The 24,257-nt window shown below is 42.4% G+C and overlaps 1 protein-coding gene across 1 annotated transcript in view; it reads right to left on the bottom strand.

The window, feature by feature from the left end:
- The window catches only part of LOC109245837 (protoheme IX farnesyltransferase, mitochondrial), a 138,651-nt gene that overhangs the window by 40,904 nt on the left and 73,490 nt on the right, over positions 1 to 24,257 (bottom strand). Inside the window, exon 5 of the mRNA XM_053892767.1 lies at positions 2,009 to 2,079. Coding sequence (XP_053748742.1) covers positions 2,009 to 2,079 — 71 coding nt within the window. The remainder of the gene's footprint in view (positions 1 to 2,008; positions 2,080 to 24,257) is intronic.

A 24,257-nucleotide genomic window follows, 5' to 3' on the forward strand; every position in this document is an offset into this window, starting at 1 on the left:
GACAGCCTGTCTCCTTTAATTATTTTTTTTAACGTTTATTTATTTTTGAGACAGAGAGAGACAGAGCATGAATGGGGGAGGGTCAGAGAGAGGGAGACACAGAATCTGAAAGAGGCTCCAGGCTCTGAGCTGTCAGCACAGAGCCCGACGTGGGGCTCGAACTCACAGACCGTGAGATCATGACCTGAGCTGAAGTCGGCCGCTTAACCGACTGAGCCGCCCAGGCGCCCCCAGCCTGTCTCCTTTCAAGGATGGGCATTGCCAAGGCCAACGAGCAAGCCCCCAACTCTGGATGCACTTAAAGGCCTGGCTTTCCTGGGTGCAGACAATGACCACACTGGGCAAAGTAAGAGGAGGTACCAGAAGAATGGCAGGCCTCTATCTGATCACCATCAGATGCCTAATGGCTGCTTACTGGGCTTGTCCCGCATCTGCCTTGGTTCTAGAGGGTACGATTTCACTGAGGAAAGGAGCAAGAACTTACATGTGACCTGACCAGCAGCACAAGCAGCTTCTAGTTTTTGAAATGGGTTACGAAGCTTGCATTTGCTCTTGTGAAACAACTTCACTCAGGGGCACCTGAGCGGCTCAATCGGTTAAGTGTCCAACTCAATTTCAGCTCAGGTCATGATCTCATGGTTCGTGAGTTTGAGCCCTGAATCAGGCTCTGAGCTGACAGTGTGAAGCCTGCTTGGGATTCTCTCTCTCTCTCTCTCTCTCTCTCTCTCTCTCTCTCTGCCCCTCCCCCACTCGTGCTCTCGAGTGCTCCTTCTCCTCCCCCTAAAATAAATTTTAAAAACTTTAAAAGCCTATAAAACAACTTCAAATTAAAGTACTTCTGGGGAGCCTTGGTGGCTAAGTCAGTTAAGCGTCCAACTTCGGCTAAGGTCATGATCTCACGGTCTGTGAGTTCGAGCCCCGCATCAGGCTCCGTGCTGACAGCTCAGAGCCTGGAGCCTGCTTCGGATTCTGTGTCTCCCTCTCCCTCTGCCCTACCCTGCTCATGCTCTGTCTCTCTCAAAAATAAACATTAAAAAAATAACAATAAACGTACTTCTGACACTTTTTAAATAAAAACACAGCAGATGGCTTGATTTATATTTCAAGAAAAGAAATCAATTATCAATAGATATGAGATTTCTGTTCTTACAGGTTTTCATAGCTCTTTGCAATATAATGGTATTTTAAACTCATTTAAGAACTGAATGGCTACAAACAGCTAATATTAAAAATCATTTTTACATAGACTTCTGACCGTACCTGCTTTGTTTCCTTTATTGTCTTACTGAAAATGTGTGATTGGTTTGATCCACAAGTGTTACCCAATACATTTTAAGCTCCATGAGGGCACTGCCTGGAAATGTGAGGGCAGGATTGACTGATTTAGAAGAGTCGTTATCAACCATTTGCCTCTTTTTATTCTTCTTGGCTGATGATATCCACTGGATTTAAAAAAAAATTTTTTTTTTCAATGCCAGTTTCAAAGACTCCAGGAAGTTAAAACGTTTAATTATTAACCATTAGTGATATTAAAATATTTATATGCCTTTTAGTTCTACTTAATTGAATTTGGTAGAAAGAGTAATGGAGGCAGTCCTTTGCTTGGCAGATGACAGCATTATCAGTCTGTCTGCAAAAGTAAGGCTTCGGATAGATCTTTCTTCGGAGACCCTATGTGGATTTGTCTGAAATCACTTGTGCTAATGGAATGTGTTTATCCTCAGCCGGGACAAGTGAAACAAGTCCACGTTTCAAAGGGGGATCTCATAAAGACATCCACGGCATGAGTTTCCCCAACAACGGGACTGCAAATCTTAGCTCGGTTTTAGGTGCCCTGTGGCACACTTTGAGTAGAGGTGAAAAGTCCTGCATGTCCACACCAGTAGGTCCCTTTGGGGGTGTGTTATTTGCCCACCACAACTCAAGGCACAAGACTGGGAAACGATTCGGGATAAACCAGCAAATGGATGTTCTACACGGTGAAAGAGTCTTGGATTCGTGAGTTTACCTGATCTGTCCACGAACCAGAGGTCTGTTCTTTGTCCTATTCATGTTTGAATCAAATGGCACCTCAAAAAACTGCAAAAAGATTGAAAAGAAAGACAGAAGGCATTAAATATAATGCGAAACAAGTCTTCTGCTTCTGTTCTATAATTCTGTCCACAGCAAATTTCATTTTCATTTTTACTAGCATGAACCCATACTCTTGGTACTCGATGGAGGAAAACTCTCTGGAAGAGACATGCTATAAAATTGTATGAATTCATTGGCCAGGTCATGCACGGGTTCCACACTCATCCACTCTGAAAACCATTTACTAAATATACAGCTGCTTCTTCCAGAGCCACTGTGGCAGCTGTAAAACATGAGTGCTCTAAATGACTTCAGCACCTCGCACACATCCCAAAGCCAGCGAGTCGACCAAGAATAAATGAACCCTGGGACATGGGCGACTCAAGCGATTAAGACCCCAGATGAAGCTGTATACGACCGACCAGGCTACCCTGTGACCAGGGTGACAACCCCTCTCTGCCTGGCCTAGGTCCCCTCTGTGCCTGCGGGTCCCAGCATCACTCGCAGCAACCCTTTCGCTTTCAGAGCATCCCAGTTTGGACAATACGTTGGTATCGTCACCCTCACAAAGAGGTACTAGACCTGTGGCCAAGAAATTCATACTCTAGTGTAGGGGACAGCAAGCTCTAGCTTATGGGCCACCTCCAGCCGGCACCTGCTTCCGAATGGCTCACAAGATACGAACGCGTTTGTTCGTTGTTTTTTTTTAATTTTTTTAACGATTAGAAAAATAAATCCAAAGAAGGAGAATACTTCGTGACATGTGGAAATTACATGAAAGTCAGATTTTAGTGTCCATAAATGAAGCTGTACCATAACTCAGCCATACTCGTTTGTCTACGCCTTGCTCTGGCTGCTTTCATGCCACAGCGGCCGGGTCGGGAAGCTGCAACGGAGATGGGACGGCCCAGAAAACCTAAAATATTTACTCTCTGGCCCTTTACTGAATACGGTGTGCCAACCTTTACTCTAATGGAAACACTGGCATACAGATGATTGTAATAACGTGTACAGTACAACGAAAGAGAGATGGTCTACGACGGGCTCGGAATCAGCTGGGGAGGCAGGGAAAATAGCCTTCCGAGCACTCTCCGACAGACTTAAGACTCAGCCGGAGTGCGATGCTTTAAGGGGATTGGAGGGAAGAAAAGAGCAGTCTAGACGCAGGAGGAAGCAGACAGAAAGAAAGGCACCGGAGGCAGAAGTTTCATGATACACTCAAGTTGCCAGAAGAATTGAGGATGGCATAGAGGTTAAGGGTCCGGGCTTTGCAGTTACAGATGAGGGTTACATTTCCGCTTTGCCAATTACGAGCGCCTAAGTAACACTGTCTACAAGCCCGTTTTCTCATCTGCAAAATGAGGGTAATAATATATAACTTGCAAGGTTAATGCGAGGATTAATAAGATACTGACATACAGTATAATGCTTGGAAGGTGCTTAATAATGGGTAGTTTATTTAATGTTTATTTTTGAGAGAGAGAGAGAGAGAGAAAGAGTGTGTGCGAGTGGGGGAGGGGCAGAGAGAGAGGGAGGCACAGAACCCGAAGCAGGCTCCAGGCTCCGAGCTGTTGGCACAGAGCCCGACCCGGGGCTCGAACCCACGAACTGTGAGATCATGACCTGAGCTGAAGTTGGACACTTAAGTGAGCCACCCAGGCGCCCCAACTCTCCTGTCTTTAAGTAGAACCACAAAGTGTGCAATCCTGCCCTTGTCCTGAGTTCTGATTTTGTAATGTCACTTGATGGTTGGTGTTTTTCCTTTGGATATTTTAACATCATCACAAATGCAATGTGTTCCAAACTGAACTCAACACATTTCCATGCAAATCAAGTACTTCTCCAGAGTTTTTTTTTTTTTAATCAAATACATAACTTTTTCTATTATAACTCATATCAAAATCTTTAGATCAGCTTTGATTTCTTCTATTCATTGACCAACCATATTCATCGCCAAGTCCTGGTAATTTAGACTTCATAATATCTCTCAAACCTGCCCTTCCCAGTTTACTGTACTATTAACACTTGTACGGAATCATAATAAAACTACTTGCTCAAAAAGATTGAATGATTTCATGTTCGCCTCACTGCTCATTCTCCGGTGGCCTTGGAAAGTCCAAACTCTTTTTTTTTTTTAAGTTTATTTATTTATTTTGAGAGAGACAGAGACAGCACAAGCGACGGCAGGGCAGAGATAGACGGAGAGAGAGAATCCCGAGCAGGTTCTGTGTTGCCAGAGCAGAGCCTGATGTGGGGCTCGAACCCATAAGACCGCGAGACCATGACCTGAGCCAAAACCAAGAGTCGGACACTTAAATGACTGAGCCACCCAGGTGCCCCTGAAAGTCCAAATTCTTTGTATGTTACATGGGTTGAAGGCCATCCCTCATCTCACCCCACCACTATTTGCAACCTTTTATCACTTGCTTGACTTCTGTCCCTGTGCCACACTTGTCACTGTCTTGTGAACATAGCCAAGTGCCCCGGGGAGTTGGAGACTTGGACAGCTTTTAACTCTGAGGCCGGAGGAAACAGATGTCATGAAGACATCACCACAATCAGGATACTGTACATATCCATCATTCCCAAGTTTTGTCATGCCTCACTGTAATCCCCTCCCCCCGCCCATAGCTCTTCCTCAGGCGGCCAGTGAACCACATCTTGAGTCCCTATAGATCACTTGAATTTTCCAGACTTTTATGTAAATGGAATTTTATAATACGCACTTTCTGTCTGGACTTTTTTTCATGAGGCAAAATTATTTTGAGATTCATCATATGGCTCAGTGTATCAATAGCTCATTCTTTTTTATTGCTGAGCAATATTCCATTATATGTGTTGGTAATACCACTATTATAATAGATCTATTCACTTGTTGATGGATATTTGGGTTGTTTCCAGTCTGAGACTATTATAAAAAAGCAGCTATGGACATTTGTGTTCAAGTCTTTGTGGGGGCATATGCTTTTATTTCTCACAAGTAAAGAGTGTGCAACATACAGCAGGTATATATTTAAACTACGTAAGAAACTGTCGAACTGTTTTGCAAAGTGGATTGCCGTTTTACATTCCTCCTATTGGTGTATAAGAGTTCCACTTCTAGACCCTTCAAGAACTCCATTTTGGGTCATCTCCTGTGCCAAAGACAAGGGGAACACAGGTTGGCCAGCACACAAAGGTAGTTATAAACACCAGCAGTGGTCCTGTGACCAGGTGCAGATACAAGGAATGTAATAGTACTTTTCTCTTATTTGGATATAAACATTTTATTCCTCTCTCCCCTTCTCCTAGTGGCAAAGGTACGCTGACGGTATTTAATCTCGTGCCTCAGAACTGAGGCTGGACAAACATCAAGGGGGGTGGGAGGGCTGTGACCCAGCCTGAAGACGGATGAACATCACCCAAAGATGCAAAAAGGGACTAGTGAATCTTGGGTTAGTGAATTTGGGGTTGTAAGAGGGACACTTTCATCATGTCGGGCTACGGCCTTCTCTGGGAGCTAGGTTTGACCCAACGGCGTGTCCCGGTGCTCAGCTGACAAGGCGCTGTGTTCGCGTGTTGCTCCTGTCCACTTAGCCCGGAGCCACGATGCCCCACGCTCCCCTCCCTGTCCAGCTGTAGGGGCGGGATGGCCGCAGAGCTCGTATGCGATCTGGAAGGTGGAAGCGAAACAGCGGCCACGCTCACACTTGGAAAACTGCTCTAAGCTCAGGCACTACCAAGGCTCACCCCCAACCGGTGGGGCTCCTCTGCCTGCTGCCCCGGCCGCCTGCAGGGACACCGGGCCCGCGCTTCAGCATCCTGCCGGATCTCTGGGCCACAGCCAATTCCTGAGCCCGCCCACTTCTCAGAATCCTGGCTCAAGTCTGTGTGCGGTTTCGTAGTCAAGTGCACGTGCTCTTGCGCAGGTTACCTGTGTCGTCAAGGTTGCCAGCGGGAGGCGGCAAGAAACAGACACGAGTTCCGAGTTCCCGTTTGTTCCAGTGAGTTTCACCTCAACCTTGCAGACTGCAGGTTGCTCTGCTCTGCCCTCCCCGGCCCTCCCTGCCCTTCCCTCCTCTCCCCTCCTCTCTTCTCCGATGGTCCTGCTCAGCTCGGCCCACCACCAGGTACAGGCACCTGGTGCCTTCCAGACGGCTTCACTCCCAGCACCGCCTTTGGCTTAATTCCCCACAATACATCCCTTAAATCACTCACAGTGGCTCTGACGTTCTGCCCAACCCCCAATAAGGGCTTCTTCTCTATTACTGTCAACGCTGCCACTATTTAAAAGTATTTAAAATGTTTATGTCTGGGGCGCCTGGGTGGCTCAGTCGGTTAAGCGTCCGACTTCGGCTCAGGTCATGATCTCACGGTCTGTGGGTTCGAGCCCCGCGTCAGGCTCTGTACTGACAGCTCAGAGCCTGGAGCCTGTTTCAAATTCTGTGTCTCCCTCTCTCTCTGACCCTCCCCTGTTCATGCTCTGTCTCTCTCTGTCTCAAAAATAAATAAACATTTAAAAAAATAAAATAAAATAAAAATAAAAAAAAAATTAAAAAAAATAAAATGTTTATTTCTTTCGAGAGAGAGTACAAGCCAGGGAGGGGCAGAGAGAGAGGCACAGAATCCGAAGCAGGCTCCAGGCTCCAAGCTGTCAGCACACAGCCCGACGTGGGGCTTGAACCCATGAACCACAAGATCATGACCTAGCCGAAGTCGGACGTTCAACCGACTGAGCCATCCAGGCACCCCTAAGTTAGAAGTATTTAACTTCTCAATACGCCCATCTTATCTGAAGTCCTGAATGACAGGCTTCCTGAGATATGTGAATTTATCATTCTTAAGGAGAACCATGCAAATAGGCGCAAATAATTTTTAAAGGAACCAGCAGTGCAAATGAATATGTACATTTGTAGACAGTACTACGTTCATTTTATGATGATTTACAAGTGTTAAAAAATTCTTTGCCCCTGAGAGTCTATAGTCTTTCCTGAAGTAGTTCAAGTTACGTGTAATTAAAATGTTCCGAATCTGTTTAAATTCCCTCCCTTCCCCAACAATCAAACACTTTCTATTGGTATTTGAAATAACCTTTTCTTTATAACTTATTAATTTCATTTCACAGGAGTAATGAGGATTCCCATTACAAATCATGCTGTTTAAACGCTGGCTAAGGTGTTATCTCACATAACACAGAAGCTCTTATATAAACAAGTATTCTGGCAGTTCTCAAGGCGTGGTTCAGGAACCGAATGAATTATTTCACCTGGATAAGGAAAGGACATTAGCTTGTCTCCGTTTTGGGCACGTCAGCCATCCGAAGATGGGAACCAAGGTCTAGAACGTGCAATCCAGCTGCCGGATGCCTGAACTTGGCGGGACCGTCTGACTCCACGAATGCTCACGCTAACTGGGACAGGCCACATCTGGGTACAAATACCATGCTAACCGCAGTAACCAAGACCGATGGTTCGTTTCAGTGAGCACTGGACCATCTTTCCTAGAACCAAGGGGCCACAGCTCATTACCCTATTTTACTCTGTTCTCCATGCATTTTCTATAATGCCTCTCAGTTGAGATATTTAAAGCAGATTTCCAAAACATAAAGTACGGGGTAGTTAGATGACAAATGTAAATACTTTAGAACCCACAGCTGGCTCATTAACCTACTCACATTTTGTTCCTGTGCTTTATAATAAGTTTTTGTTTCATGATGTTATTAGCATTTCAGTTGGCTCCAACTACTTCAGCAGTGAAGTAAAACTCCTGCAATGTGTATTAAAAACAAAATACAGGGGTGCCTGGGTGGCTCAGTCGGTTAAGTGTCCGACTTCAGCTCAGGTCACGATCTCGCAGTCTGTGAGTTCGAGCCCCGTGTCGGGCTCTGGACTGACTGCTCAGGGCCTGGAGCCTGCTTCGGATTCTGTGTCTCCCTCTCTCTCTGCCCCTCCCCCCTTCATGCTCTGTCTCTCTCTCTCTGTCTCAAAAATTAATAAACATTAAAAAAAAATTAAAAAAAAAACAACAAAACAAAATAGAAGGGCGCCTGGGTGGTTCAGTCGGTTAAGCATCTGACTTCGGCTCAGGTCATGATCTCATAATGCACGAGTTCGAGCCCCACATCGGGCTCTCTGTTGTCGGCACAGAGCCCTCTTCGGTTCCTCTGTCCCCTCTCTGCCCCACCCCACTCTCAAAAATAAATAAACATTAAAAAAATACCCCCCCCCCTTAATCACTATGAAATAGCCTGGTGACATTTCTACATTAAAAAAAAAATACAAATGCAGAATTACCAACCCTTAGAATATACTGTTCTGCCCCCTCTCCCATATCCTGACTACTCTGAATGATGGCAGAAGTAATACACCGTAGTGAGCACAATCTCGACAGCTGCTCAGGCCACACTGATTCTCTTGGGGGTCAGGCTTGCACCTGACCTGCCTTTGGAAGGCTCTGTTCCCTGGGTCCCAAATGGCTGTATATGCCAGTATGCATACCTGGACACAGCGGCTGGTTTCCTGAGCAGGTATCTGATTCGAACTGGGCGACAGAGTCCTTCCTTGGATTTTACGAACCAAAGCCCAGGAAAATAGGTCCTCCCTCCTCTTCAGTTGTTTGTGGCCAAGGAATAGGATAAAAGGAATTGGAGAAGAGACCCAACAGGGATGCCTGGGGTCAAGTTACCTCTGGGGCTCCACCTCTGGCCCTTGACAGCTTAAATCAACCCTTTAATGGGACTCCAACTCTGGCCTCCAATGTCCTAATACATGAGGACTGCAAAATACTTCAAACGTAGAGCAACGTATTGCACAGAAGGGAATAATACTTTGCTTTTTTCTTGGGGCAAACAACTTGCTTTTAATCCATCTGCGTTCCTTTTCAGAAACATTTTTCAGTCTCTTTCCTCATAAAAACCCACCAGTCTTCTGGCATTCTTTTCAGTTTCAACTTTTTACTTTTTATCCAGGTTCCCGGCCTCATCATCTTCCCCTCGGTCACATACCCCCCCCCCTCCAGCGAGCCTGTATCATCTGTTATGTCAGTGGGGCTCCTGGGGCTACAAATGACAGAAAGGCAGCTCAAAGTAGCTCAAAGAGAAATGGAGCTTTATCTCTTACAACAGGGTGGTAGCTGCTTTTGGGAATCACTAGCTTCAGTGTCAAAAGTGCTATCATGCTTCCGGCTCTTTCCAGCTCTTGACTCTGCTCGGAGTATTTCTGCTTGCAGGCTCTTTCCATCAAACAGCCAAAATGGCACTACCAACCTCAGACTCTCACGCTCCTGGCAACCTTAGCAGAAAGTTTGTTTCCCGACAGATCTCTAAGAATAAAGTCCAGAACCAGCATGGCGACTAGGGGATGAGGTGACCATCCTTTAAGCAGGGAAGGGGTGCTGGTGGACAGACACAATGACACAGTATCTCCCTCAAGCCACAAGCGGTATTTTCTCTACATAGGAAAGAAAAATCCTATCACCAGAAGAAGGTAGGAAGATGTTAGGCAGACAGAGGCAGTGAAATTATTTATAACTCACTTAGAAAACCAACACCCCAAATCACTTCCTTCCACACGTCATACTTTATAAAGTAACCTGCCTACAGCAGTGAAGGTATTCCTCAATTGAAGTTTCTGAAAGGCATTAATCAATATGAACATAATAATTTATATTAATCTTTGTCTTGTAATCCGTTTGGGAATCAGTTTAATGGCTCTAGTGGATAGTGTAGCAAATGGACGCTCTTTTCTCCTCATAGCGACTTGTGGATGATACAACACACTATTACACCAATGGACAAATATTTATTAGATGTCTATTATGACGTATGTGCTTTTCTATTATATCATGCTTTCCTACTAGTAATAATTATTACTCCAGAGAGATGATGCCCAGATGTAAACTATGCCTATTCATCCTGCAAAACTCTGAATTTTATGCGTGAAAATGACAACAGCTACCAAGAGTGGATAGAAACAGAACCTGTTCCCAAGTGATGAACGTCCCTATTCTTACTCTGATTAATCGTACGCCATGCAAAAATGAGATGTGTTCTGGAGATGTGTGTAAGTCGGGCTCGGAAAATATTGACTTTGATAACAAGGCGTAACTTTCCTTCCCCTGTGCTGAATCACCAGAGCAACATTCTTCTCGAGGCTCAACGGGAAAACAAACACGAGAACCTTGTCCGTGTTTGTTTTTCCATCCATCTCCTCAAAGCTGTCAACAACTGTTTGTCATTCCAGGGCGGCTCACAGCTTCCCAGGTCCACGATAATGCCTCCATCAATCTCGGGCCAAGTTAAAAGGGATGCTAAAATAAATAAATAAATAAAAGCACAGGGAGAGGCCCCTTATCCTGCGGGATTCCATATGCCATGACTTGCGGCTTACAAATCAGTTAAGAGACCCGGTCAGCCTTTACTTTTTGGTTGTTACCAATGTTCTACTTGCCATACCCAGAGTAAACAAGTTAATGAGCAAGACTCCTTGTTCCCATTGATTTTTCCCCACGAGGCATCTGAACCCATGAGTGCATACGTGCCCCGGCATTCGTCAGAAGTGGCTTTTCAGCTCAGGTGGTGAGGGGGGCACCGTTCACCTCTAAACATGTTATTCAAGCCATCTACTGCTTCATAAGTTGTACTTTAAGGCTTCGCTCTTAAGGGAAAATAACAGAAAGGTATAAAAGGCCACCCAGCACTTATGAGACACCCAAAGTACCACATCCTGTAAGTAACATAACTCAGAAAGTCTCATCAACTCTGACCAGCTTCCGAAAGCCATACTATAGGGGCGCCTGGGTGGCTCAGTCGGTTGGGCGTCCGACTTCAGATCAGGTCACGATCTCACAGTCCGTGAGTTCGAGCCCTGCGTCGGGCTCTGGGCTGATGGCTTGGAGCCTGGAGCCTGCTTCCGATTCTGTGTCTCCCTCTCTCTCTGCCCCTCCCCCATTCATGCTCTGTCTCTCTCTGTCTCAAAAATAAATAAACGTTAAAAAAAAATTAAAAAAAAAAAAATAAAACCATACTATAGGTCACCCCTCTTCCCGTCCAGAGAGATCTGGGTTTGTAACACTGCTCTCTGAAAAAAGGTGGAAGGAATATACGACAAAATATTTACAAATATTTGTCTCTGCATAGAAAGATTTGGGGTTATTTATTATCCTTTACCCTTTTGTATTTTACAATCGTCCATAAAGACCATGCATATGCCACTTTGGAAAAAAAAAGGTATTAAAAACATTCTACCTAAGTGATATAAATACAGTATTTGGACAGAGCCTCTTTAGGTGAACTAATAAAGAATTACTGAATTGATCTAGGATAAAACCCACATTTATGAGGCCCTAGAGGATTAGAACTCTTTATCCCCCAGAAAGAATCACAGAAAGACAAAGCGCTGACCCTGAGTATTTCTCAAGTACACCCATGACCAGCCCGTGGGCCCAGTGCCTCTCCCTCAATTCCAGCCCCCATTTCTTGTCCCATAGGTTGTAACACCCTCCTAACCACCTCCTGGTGCCAGTATAGATCCCCGGTACCAATTTTTCACTTGGTGGCAGGAGAGATCTTTCTAGATGCAAGGCGGCCTACGGGGCTGCCCCCGCCCCCGGCTTTGCGTTCTGGCTTGGCCCTGGGGGCCACCTGTCCACCTGCCGCAGGAGCGCAGGCCACCAGCTCTTCACCAGGACCCGGGCTGCCTCCGCCACTGTCCCGGGACTTGCTGCTTGGCCCCGCAGTTGGCTTTTCTCTGCAGGGGTGCGGCGGGGGTGGGAGAGGCGCGGTGGGGGTTGCACTGCGGTGGAAAGCCCACCCTCCCCACTGCAAGTTTACTGCCCCCAGTCTCATGCAGCTCCTCTGCGTCCTGGACTGCCCTCACAACCTCTCCACCAACTTGGCCTGCGCCCCTCGGCAAGGAGGTTTCACGTCTGGACGCTCTCTTCCCTTCCACCCCCTCCCTTCCATGCGTGACATCTCACAGGGCACTGTCGTTTCCTGCTGCCATCTCGGCCAGAGTGGGGTCCAGGGTGAGGTTAAGAGCCTTCCAAAACCTCCAAATAAACTCAAAGGAATTTCAGCTCTAACAGCTGCCAACGACTATAATCCCATCTCTGCAAAATAACCCCCCATTTTTAAAATCGTTTATTCTCAAGGCCAGTTTTGAAGAACTACAAATAAAAGCACTAAAGCCCACTAAAGGCTATTAATGTGAACAGATATTCTGACGGCAGAATATAAAAAGAAAATAGCTTTTAAACCAGGGCTTACGAGATTAGAAAATCTTTGCTCACCTAGTGCTACGTAGTTCATCGTAATCTAACAGGGACGCAGGACTATCCTATCAATACGTTCTTCTGGATCCCTCCACGGCTGTAAAACAAACTAGGCACACTTACTGACAACGTTAACAGTGATAAAATAATATGACAAGAGTCTGACCTCCGAAACAGCTCCCTAACATACCACAAAGAGTTCACATGCCGCTCTTTAAAAAAAAAAAAAAATTAGGACGTGAACGTTTTTAAAAGGCAAGAAGTGAGTAAAATCATCTTTTCCGAGTACTCTGCAGCAGAAGAATGGCAGGATCTACTCAAAAAAGGAAAGGTTATACCACATGTTGAGCAATAAAGCTGGCAAATTTACAGCGGTTCAGATGCGGCTGTAACATACATCTGGTCACAACAGGGCTGGGGCTACAGAAATCATTAAGCAATCTGAGAACTCCCAAACAAAGACACTGTAAAATTCTGAACTATAAAGCAAAGGAAACACACTTAATCCCTCGGGGGTTGCAGTATGTATTTCAACTGGGTTATCCTTTCCCCCGTAAGGACACAGCGATACACCAGAAGGTGGAGTGACACAATATCTCCACTGTATGCATGTGGGCACAAAGCCAGCTTGCCCCGGCGCTCCTGGCACCTGTTGGTTTAATCATCCATCGCATTGCTCTACACGGCAGAGAGAAACTGGAAGGGGGGACGGGGAGCAAAAAGGAGGCGGCGGGGGGGTGGGTGGGAAAAAAATACACGAGCCATTCATTTCGCCTATCGGAGAATATATACACATACCTTTGAAAAAATCGTTAACGCGTTCTTTCTGTAAATTTTCGGCAACATGTTGAAAGCTTAACACGTTTCTTCAAAGATGACAGTTTGTTTTTGAACTTGGGGATACTCTGCGACTGAAGAGGGAAATGATTTGGTGTGCTGGGAGACACCAACTTTCTTAGCAAATATTATCTTAGCAAAGGGACCTGAAACCTCTCTTTAATGACCCTGTTCCTTCCATCGCGGGGATCCCGTGTTGGGGGAACACTTATAATGTATTCCAACTTTAGTAGAATTTCTCAGCTGCCCGTCTCCACCACCATCCTCAAATAGTCCCTTACTGATTCACTAAAATTATTTCAAATTAACTTGTTAAAAATCTTCATGTTTAAAAGCACGTGTATTACAAAATGTGCTTCTGGTCGAATTTCAGTAAAAAAAAAAAAAATCTGGAAAAATGGAATGGCAAGTTAAAACAATGACAATTCCACCAAATAATGATAATAATAAATAATAATTATAATAAATAAATAAATAATTGAAATAATAATACTTGCACCAAAGGATAAAAATAGCACATAAAAAAACACCGCGACATTTTCAGAGGGCTTAAGAAGGTGTTATCTGATAGTCATGAAGTGAAAAATACTTCTGACAGATTTTACAACAGTTTCTGTTCCTATATTCCTACTGCTTTCCCTTCAACCTGATTAACGGAAGGGCCTTGATTCTGCATCTGACGCGCTCAGAATGTATATCTAAATACGGAGCCAGACCGTCCACATGACAGAGGACGGCCTAGTGTCTGTCTCCTGAAAGCCAAGAAAGGGTAGAAAATTCCTCTACTAGGGCAAGACATCTGTCTTGCACAGTGCACAGGGTGTTGGGTAATTTCCCAGAACCCTCAAAAGCTGAAGTGTGTGGCTTCTTTCCTGAAAAGCCAAACTAAAACCTGGAAGGTACCATAAGCACAGTCACCGTGTTCTGAGAGCGCACTTTGCCCATGTGCCACCTTCCAGAATGATCCGAAAAAAACCAAAGAGGTCAATCCACACACAGAACGTTCCCGGTCCTGCCCCACTTGAAACCAACCTGGGAAAAATCCTTACTTTCCTAAGACATGTGGCCAAAAATTCCTAGTTACTAGGAGTTGTTACAAAGGGCACAGGAGGGTTCAGAGGTGCGTTTTGGTTTTTCGAGGGCAACTTTTGTTAGAAGTTTTAATTTAATTAATTAAAAATGGCATAAAGAGAGCTTAAGTATTTCTAACTTTTCTGCCAAATATCAGGTGGACCCCCCAAAGTAGGACACATTTCAAAATGCCTATGAATTACAGTAACTGATGTGTGACTATGAATTTATTAGTAAGATTATACAGCTTAGATAAATGGCATTTGGTCATCAAATCCCAATATTTAAAGAATTACAACAGAGCTAATAATGGCAGACAGTGACAGATGGTGACTGTAGTCATCGAGGTGGACAGAGCTTAATACACTGAATTGTTGAATCATTATGTCGTACACCTGAAACTAATACGATACTGTATGCAACTATACTGCAGTAAAAAAAGGTAAAAAATTTTACAAATAAAGAATTACAATGGATTACATATCTGTATATTTCCTGTCTGCATTATGGTTTTCCGTCTCTGAGGTGATAATTAGAATATTAGGAAAATATACATATAATATGTAATAGATACTATATATATATGTTCTCAAGTATATGATTTTTTTTAAATTTAATGTTTATTATTTTGAGAGAGAGAGAGAGAGTGAGAGCGAGTGGGGGAGGGGCAGAGAGAGAGGGAGACACAGAATCGGAAGCAGGCTCCGGCCTCTGAGCTGTTAGCACAAAGCCCGAAGCAGGGCTTGAACCCACAAGCCATGAGATCACAACCTGAGCCGAAGTTGGACGCCCAATTGACTGAGCCACCCAGGCTCATGTATAAAAAGATTTTCTGTGTTTGCACAACTACCTGCATAAAGTAGCAATCTGACAAATTTTCTGACAAATATGAGTTAAAGGAAGAGTGTTAAATGTCTTAATGAAATACTTCCAAACAAAAAGATTTTGGTTTTACTGACTACGTTTCTTTTGAGTTTCTTTTCGTTTTTTTTTAAGGTCATTATTTATTTATTCTGAGAGAGACAGAGAGAGGGAGACAGAATCCCAAGCAGGGTCCACACTGTCAGCATCTCAGAGCCTGATGCGGGGCTCTATCTCATGAACATGAGATCATAACCTGAGCTGAAATCAAGAATCGGACGCTTAATCAAATGAGCCACCCAGGCGCCCCGAGTTTCTTTTCAAATACACTAGTGGGAGGGCAGGTTTTCTAAGAGATGCTTAGTCTTGTTAAGGGGAGACCGTGAAAGCATCTGAATGGTCCCATACTAGCAATGGTCACAATAAAATAACAAATGATGTAAAGCTGAGTACTGAGCTAAATTTTAAACAATATCCAAGGCTGGATTTTACATATAAAACATTTTAAAACTTATTTGAGTGCATTTCTAATGAGATGTTATTTTAGAAATGTCAAATGGCCCCCAATTCTCAATTTAACGCAATTCTGTATTAAAAACAAAACAAAACAAAAAAACTTCCAGATCCTGTACTGCTTTCTCTTAAGGGAGGCAGAGTAATTCTAAATTATATGTTCCAAAATAAAACATTAAATAACAACAACCATTATCACTCCCATAAAATCTATAGCAAATAAAAAGATAAACAGACCCTTTATAAGTAAATCTGTAATGATATAAAACAACGTTGGTAATAAGTGTCTTTATAAGACCACAGTCTGCAATGCTAAATTATCTAACCATTACTACATCTGGTTGAGCCTATCCAGATGCCAGTGCCTTTTATTCCATAATAAGAATAGACTAAAATACTCTACTTTCTTATAAAAGGTAGGCTTTATACTTATAACATGAATTAATAAGACAAGTCACATTGGGGAGTGGGGTTGGGACTCTGTCAACAAATCTTTAACAAATAGATAAATTAGCACTGTACCTCATAGTCAGGTTTGACAATCCTAGAGAATATCCCTGTGTGAATTTTTGAAAGACTCTATGAGGAACGCAATGAAGTGCAATCTAGTTTAAATCAATAATTTTTTTCTAAATGGTAAGTTAAATATACTTGCGACATCATTTCCTTCATCAGTGAGGACTTAAAAGTTAATTCTATTAGAAGTGTCTTTTTTTTTTTTAATGAAATTCCCACCCCAAGTGAAGATTTTGAAACCCGGGCAGCCAAGAAACCAGATGTAACCTTGCAATTAAATGAAGAACAAATTTGCTGAAAGTTACTGACCCCATATATTACATATTCAATAATCTAAATTTTGTATGGTCTCACAACAAGTCAATGAGACTACCCTTAAGAATATAAAGAAAAAGAACTTAAAACACTTAAAATTAAACATAAAAACCCATGCAGGAATATGAAAACAAGAATATATTACTTCAATATCACTTGTACACAAAAAGGGAAAATGTTCTTCATAAAGGGCAATAAGGAACTCTAAATTTAACGATTAATGATTCACTCTAAATTTAATTATAGCTAAACTTATATTTATAATGAATGATTTAATTTATAGTTTACTCTTTGTTTCAGAGGGGTGGGTCTACAGTTTTTTGCTCTTTTTCAAAGTTTTCTTTTATTATAATGAAAAAGGAGAAAAAGAATAAACACAAAGAATAAATCACCCAGATAGCTGTGGCTCTATTCTTTAAAAAAAGATTTGCACGTGGCCTGGGGCTATTTCAAACCGTTAAACGTGACATCACGTTTCCCAAACCACCTTCAATCGGTTAGGTTTTCCAAAACACATCAGATATGGAAAACGTTCATCACGAATGCTTTGGAAGGTTGAGTTTGAGGGTGAAGGTCCTTACAAAGATCATGCAGGTGAAACGGACTTAAAGAAGTTTTGTTTATAAAAGGTTTCTTCACTTTTTAAGAATGTTTGTCCAACATGATACTGCCCAGAGCTTTAAATAAAGCCCAGCTGCTGAGTCCATGTTCCTCAGAATTTTTGTTTTATGTTTGTTATTACAGTGGCATACTCTCATTGGCTCAAGAATTTACAGACATTTAGACCGGCAACGTAGGCTGCAACCCAATAAATACTACATGCTGAAACCATTTCTGATGCTAATGAGGTACTGGAGGTGACAAAGCCATCCTGCTTGGTATCCTAAGACTTCAAAGGCGCAGGTCTGTAGTTTTTCCACCTTGAGCTGTGAGGCCACTGAGCAAAATGTCTCAATCTGCGATCACTACCCAACTTTATTTTATTGCCAAGAAATCCCGTTGGCTTCTTTAGGCATAAAAGAATGTAACTAGGCTAGTTCCTTTGAAACTGTCGTATGTAACTTCCGTAATAAAATGATAAAAACCTCTTATTCTGATCAGCTTCCCACTTGAGAAAAAACCACGCACATCCACAGCTATGGAAGTAGCAGTGAAGGAAACGGATTTCGCATGGGGTAACCGGCCAATCTGTGATGAACAGATAACTAACAGATCCTGGCTAACACTGTGAGCGTTTGCTGAAACGCTCGCCTCTCGTGATTAGCTATTCACAACTTCAGCAAAGCAGGTGAAAATCTACAGTTAGTTTCATAATTGAACGAATACAACACACGAGCAAAATACGGGGCACCAATGGGACGGTGCCTTTTTTATACGGATAAGGCTACAGCACTGCACAGATTTATTTGTTTTCTACATCAGGAACCAGGTACTACTATTAGTTATTACTTTCTGAGGGTTTACTGCTCCCAAGCCTATGCTAAGCGTTTTGTGCATTAACCATTATCTCACGTAATCCTCACTGCTGATTTGTTAGGTAGGTATTACCACTATCTTCATTTGGAAGATGAGGAAAAGGAGACCCACGCAAGTCAAGTAATTAACTTAGGTCATAAGGTTTGAATTTGAACCCAGACGGTCTGATTCCAGAGTCCCTGTGGTTTAATCACTACCCTCCAAACCACACAGCACTTTATGCAACGGCCAGGACGAGATGGTGAGGCGGCAGGAAACAAAGACCCCGGCTCCGGCAACATGTCTAGCTCAGGAGATAAGATACTTATTTGTGAAATAATAGGACGCAGTATGATGAGATTCACAGAAATGGACAGTTACTGCCAGTAATAAGTTCAGGGGCAAGACAGACTGTGATTCTCAATGCCGGTACATCCAAAATCTGGCCCACCAGGCACTGGGGTAGAAGACGCCAGACAACTGGGAGCAAAAGTCTACGGTTGACTTACGTGGCTGGCACCCAAGACCTGGTGGGGCTAACCTTCACAGGGAAGAACCGTGCACCCCCGAAACACCGGTCTTGCCACTCATACAGCGGTTAGCATTCGGAGGGGAACAGTGAGAGCGTGTTTCAAGCGATTTTATTCTTTTCAAAGAGCATCACCAGCGTGTTTACCTGCAGGGGAATCACTTCTAAATTATTCGACGTAATTCCAATATCCAATGACATGGGCTCAGTTCCTGTGAATTTTGCTTTACCCGTATAATGGTACAATCTACACCATTAAAACCCTTTTAAAAGCAAATAATAGGGGCGACTGCGTGGCTCAGTTGGTTAAGCGTTTGACTTCGGCTCTGGTCATGATCACGCAGTTCGTGAGTTCAAGCCTCACATCGGGCTCGGTACTGACAGCTCAGAGCTTGGAGCCTGCTTCAGATTCTGTGTCTCCCTCTCTCTCCTTCCCCTACTCACACTCTGTCTCTCTCATTCTCTCTCTCTCAAAAATAAAGATTAAAGAAGACATCCAGATGGCCAAGAGGCACATGAAAAGATGTTCAACGTCACTCCTCATCAGGGAAATACAAATCAAAACCACACTCGGACATCACCTCACGCCAGTCAGAGTGGCTAAAATGAACAAATCAGGAGACTATAGATGCTGGCAAGGATGTGGGAAAATGGGAACCCTCTTGCACTGTTGGTGGGAATGCAAACTGGTGCAGCCACTCTGGAAAACAGAGTGGAGGTTCCTCAAAAAATTAAAAATAGATCTACCCTATGACCCAGCAATAGCACTGCTAGGAATTTACCCAAGGGATACAGGAGTACTGATGCATAGGGGCACTTGTACCCCAATGTTTATAGCAGCGCTTTCAACAATAGCCAAATTATGGAAAGAGCCTAAATGTCCATCAACTGATGAATGGATAAAGAAATTATGGTATATATACACAATGGAGTACTATGTGGCAATGAGAAAGAATGAAATCTGGCCTTTTTGTAGCAACGTGGATGGAACTGGAGAGTGTGTGATGCTAAGTGAAGTAAGTCCTACAGAGAAAGACAGATACCATATATTTTCACTCTTATGTGGATCCTGAGAAACTTAACAGAAGACCATGGGGGAGGGGAAGGGGGGAAAAAAAAGAGAGGGAGGGAGCCAAACCATAAGAGGCTCTTAAAAACTGAGAATAAACTGAGGGTTGATGGGGGGTGGGAGGGAGGGGAGAGTGGGTGATGGGCATTGAGGAGGGCACCTGTTGGGATGAGCACTGGGTGTTGTGTGGAAACCAATTTGACAATAAATTTCATATTAAAAAAAAAAAAGAAACCTAAAAAAAAAAAGATTAAAAAAAAATTTTAAAGCAAATGATATTTAGTGACCTGGGAAGCTCATGCCTTGGTCTGAAAAGAAAAAAGTCAGATCATGGCATGTCACATACAGTACAATGCCTGTTTGTGGGTGTGTACTGAAAAAAAATTAGACAAGAACTATAAACCAACATTTTATGACTGAGTGATGCTATTTCCTCCGTAAGGAAACTCTATTCATGTGTATCCCTTTAATGATCACTCCGAGTAACAGTTGAAAGAATCGGAATTGGAATACTGAGATTCGCCTATTGTTAATGTAGAAAGATTGCTAGGTTGTAGAAAAATGTTGAAACGTATTGACTTGCCCCATGCCATTCGAGAACGTTTTGGAATTAAAGGGCTCTGACAGAATTACGAAAAAACAAGCCAACAAACCAACAAACGAAATGGAAAATAGGCAATTTGTTGAAGGACATGCCCATTCATTTAGACTTACAAATTGCATTTAAAACTGAAAATAGCAAGGGCTTCCCAATATGGAAGAGATTTTTCCTCCCAGAATGTTGGGACTCAAATTCTCCCCTTCCTTTTGACACTGAAAATAGTGGACTTTCCAGTCGTCCTTAATGCTATTTACACTTTTCTTCCTTTCACTCTATTATTATTTTGAAGTGATGCATTTTAGAAAGTTGTTATGGTCTGTGCATAAGCATCCTAACCATGCTGTTTTAACACTATCCTTCCTATTTTCTGTATTAAAACGTGAAATATGTAATAACTTGCACAGGGAGAATTATTTTTAATCTCTTCATCTCTGTTCAGTGTCTTAAAAAGAGGTGTAAATATTTATTTACTTTCTCTTGGGATACATTAATTTCTAAAAGGAGAATTACAGGGTTAGAAGGTACAAATATTTTTGGATATACCGCTCAGATATATACATATACAAATTACATATATCCCGTTATAATCTAATATTATTTCCTTTAACACTCAGAAACTTTTTGTGTCATTATATAGTATTTGAAAATGGGACTTTTAAGACATTGCATAGTATTCCATTATCTGGATAAAACCTAATTTACTTTAACCGAGCCCATTTTTGTATGTTGAAATTATATCTAATATAAAGTATTTGCATACATTTCGATAGCTTATTGAGGAAAAAAAAAACTCTAGAAATGTTAAGTGTTGGGTTAAAGGGAATTTACATTTTTAAGATTTTTAAATTTCCCTCCAGAAAGACGGCCCCAATTTATACTCTGACCAGTAAGGAGAAGGCCTCCCTTCCAACATCCTCACTAAGTGCCAAATAGAACAATTTAAGGGGCACCTGGGTGGCCAAGTTGGTTAAGCGACCAACTCTTGATTTTAGCTCAGGTCAAGATCTCACTGTTTATGAGCTCAAGCCCTGCATCGGGCTCTGAGCTGACAGGAAGGAGCCTGCTTGGGATTCTCTCCCTCTGCCCCTCCTTGCCCTCTCAAAATAAATAAACAAATAAACTTAAAAACAATTTTTTTTTTTAAAGAAAGAACAATTTAAGATTAAAGAACAATCTAGAGTCTTCACACACTTGATGGCTCATTCCCTTACGAGCCTCAGATAGCCTTTTGTACCGATTTAAACGCGAAAACCAAAGTTCTCAGGACAACTGAAGTAAACTTGAAGTTTGGATGATTTTATTTTATTTATTTTTTTTAATTTTTTTTAACGTTTATTTATTTTTGAGACAGAGAGAGACAGAGCATGAATGGGGGAGGGGCAGGGAGAGAGGGAGACACAGAATCAGAAGCAGGCTCCAGGCTCTGAGCCATCAGCCCAGAGCCCGACACGGGGCTCAAACTCACGGACTGCGAGATCGTGACCTGAGTTGAAGTCGGACACTTAACCGACTGAGCCACCCAGGCGCCCCGAAGTTTGGATGATTTTAAATGAAAACTATAAACACACAAATGAAAAGATTTCAACAGAAGTTGTGAATTAAACCCTACAACTTCACTTCATAGACAACTTTAGGTTAATCAAATGCTGATTTTTAAACACAAGCCAGTGGGGCGCCTGCCTGGGTGGCTCAGTCGGTGAAGCATTCAACTTCGGCTCAGGTCATAGTCTCACAGTTCATGAGTTTGAGCCCCACATCGGGCTCTGCACTGACCATGAGCCTGCTTGGGATTCTTTCTCTCTTTCCCTCTCTCTCTATTCCTCCTCCACTTGTGCTCTCTCTCTCTAAAAATAAATAAACTTAAAAAAAGAAAGGATGGTAAATTTAAAAACAAGAACAAAAAACACAGCCATCAGCACACGCAAATAATCTGTATCAACAGACTACGATCATTCCCATCTCTCAGTCTCCTTTCGCTATACTTTCCTGACACTCAGAGTCTCACTGGAGCTCTTGTGCTGCTAGCCTCATAAATAAGATTATTAAGAAAAAAAAACTAGCAGAAAAATGTAAGAGCTTCACTATAAGCTTTGATGCGTATACGTCAAGCAAGTAGGTAAATACGGCATCCAGATGACCAAAGTCTGAACTGTGCTGTATGGCAAGAAATTTCCTAAAACATCAGTATGTACATAGTCACGCAAACCAGAAATGAATGAAAGCAAATCAAGACTTTCTTTTTTTTGTTAATAGCAAGGAAAAACGTTTAAGGAAAGGTGTATACAGTTGCTCAGCCTTTCCTGAGGACGGTGTCTATTACTCAAAAGTCAAGTGAGTAAGTCACACGTCAATTTTCTCCTATCTCTGGGAAGTAAAATGCTGCATGCCAATGAATTTTCTAGATTAATCAAGTTATTTTTCTGCTTTGAATACCTGTATTTACAAAATTAAAATCAGTTTTTGATGGAAATGTTCCTAAAATTTCTCCCGGTCCTCAGCCTTCAAAACAGTTTACTGAGCATCACTTCACCTTGTTTTCAGTGACTCGGGAGGCCTGCCTTCCCATGACACTGCTCTAACTCCTAAGCTTTTTAAAATAAATCACCATTGCTATATTTTCTTTGTTTTGTTTTATGCTAATGTTTCCTACCTCCTCTACTTTCATCTTGAATCCTTAACTTGTCACTTTCAATTTTTTCTGCCATTACTTAAAAATAAAATAAAAAATAGGCTTGATGAAAAAAACAAACCTGGAATTTCAAAAACAGAGTGGAGACAGGGAGCCTGAATTTTCAGGGATCCAGGTGATTCTTCATACACAGTAAACTGTGAGAATAATCTAATATCTAAAATCAGTGATGTGCTTGCTAAATTAACCCTAACGTTTTTGTTTGGTTTTTTTTTTTTCATTCCCAACAAAAACAGCTGCATTTGTTCCAAAGAAATTTTATCAACTGTGATACCGGTTAATTACCAAAAATTACTGAGATTTCAACTTAATATAGTCTACACAGCATTCTGATTTTAAAAATCCAAACAAAATCTGTCGATGGAACCAACACACTAAATTGCACAGGAAAGCAAAGAGCATTCCATGTAAAATTCCACAAAGATTCAACTTTTTGAAAATGAACCGCCTTACTGTAGGAATCTTTGCGTCCCCAAAGTAGTAACAGAAATCTCATCATGTACTTATTAGGTTAACTTTAAAGATGATTTTTACGTGTAGAGTGCTGCACGTGCTGTCCTTTGTTCAGAATAAAAGAAAAATAAAAGTGCTATACTTGGCCATGTAAAGAGATTTTTTTTTTTTTTTTTTAAATTTTTTTTTTTCAACGTTTTTTATTATTTTATTTTTGGGACAGAGAGAGACAGAGCATGAACAGGGGAGGGGCAGAGAGAGAGAGGGAGACACAGAATCCGAAACAGGCTCCAGGCTCCGAGCCATCAGCCCAGAGCCCGACGCGGGGCTCGAACTCACGGGACCGCGAGATCGTGACCTGGCTGAAGTCGGACGCTTAACCGACTGCGCCACCCAGGCGCCCCTAAAGAGATTTTTAAACACGAGGGAGAGTCAACATCCTGGCTACGTACAGTGCTAGAGTTCTACTAGATGTTTCCACGGGGGACAGTGGGAGAAGGGCACAGGGGCTCTCTCTCATTCCTCACAACTGTATGCCAATCTATGATGATCTCAGAATAAAGAGTCCAATTAAAAAAAAAAAAAAGCACCCAGGGTGTGCCATTCGCAACTACATCGATGGAATCAGAGGGTATTGTGCTAAACGAAATTAGTCAGTCAGAGAAAGACAAATATTATAGGACTTCACTCATATGAGGACTTTAAGAGATAAAGCAGATGGATATAGGCGAAGGGAAGCAAAAATAATATAAAAACAGGGAGGGGGACAAAACATAAGAGACTCTTAAATATGGAGAACAAACAGAGGGTTGCTGGAGGGGTTGTGGGAGGGGGGGAATGGGCTCAGTGGGGGAGGGACATTAAGGAATCTACTCCTGAAATCACTGTTGCACTAGATGCTAACTAACTTGGATGTAAATTTAAAAAAATAAATTAAATAAAAATTTTAAAAATAATAAACATTTAAAAAAAAAGAAAAAAAAAACCCCACCCAGGGTGGTTGGTCCCTCTACTCATGACTAGTCAA

This window comes from Panthera pardus, unplaced genomic scaffold, assembly GCF_024362965.1.
Source record: "Panthera pardus isolate Hobbes unplaced genomic scaffold, ASM2436296v1 HiC_scaffold_3, whole genome shotgun sequence".
In the NCBI taxonomy this organism is placed as follows: domain Eukaryota; kingdom Metazoa; phylum Chordata; class Mammalia; order Carnivora; family Felidae; genus Panthera; species Panthera pardus.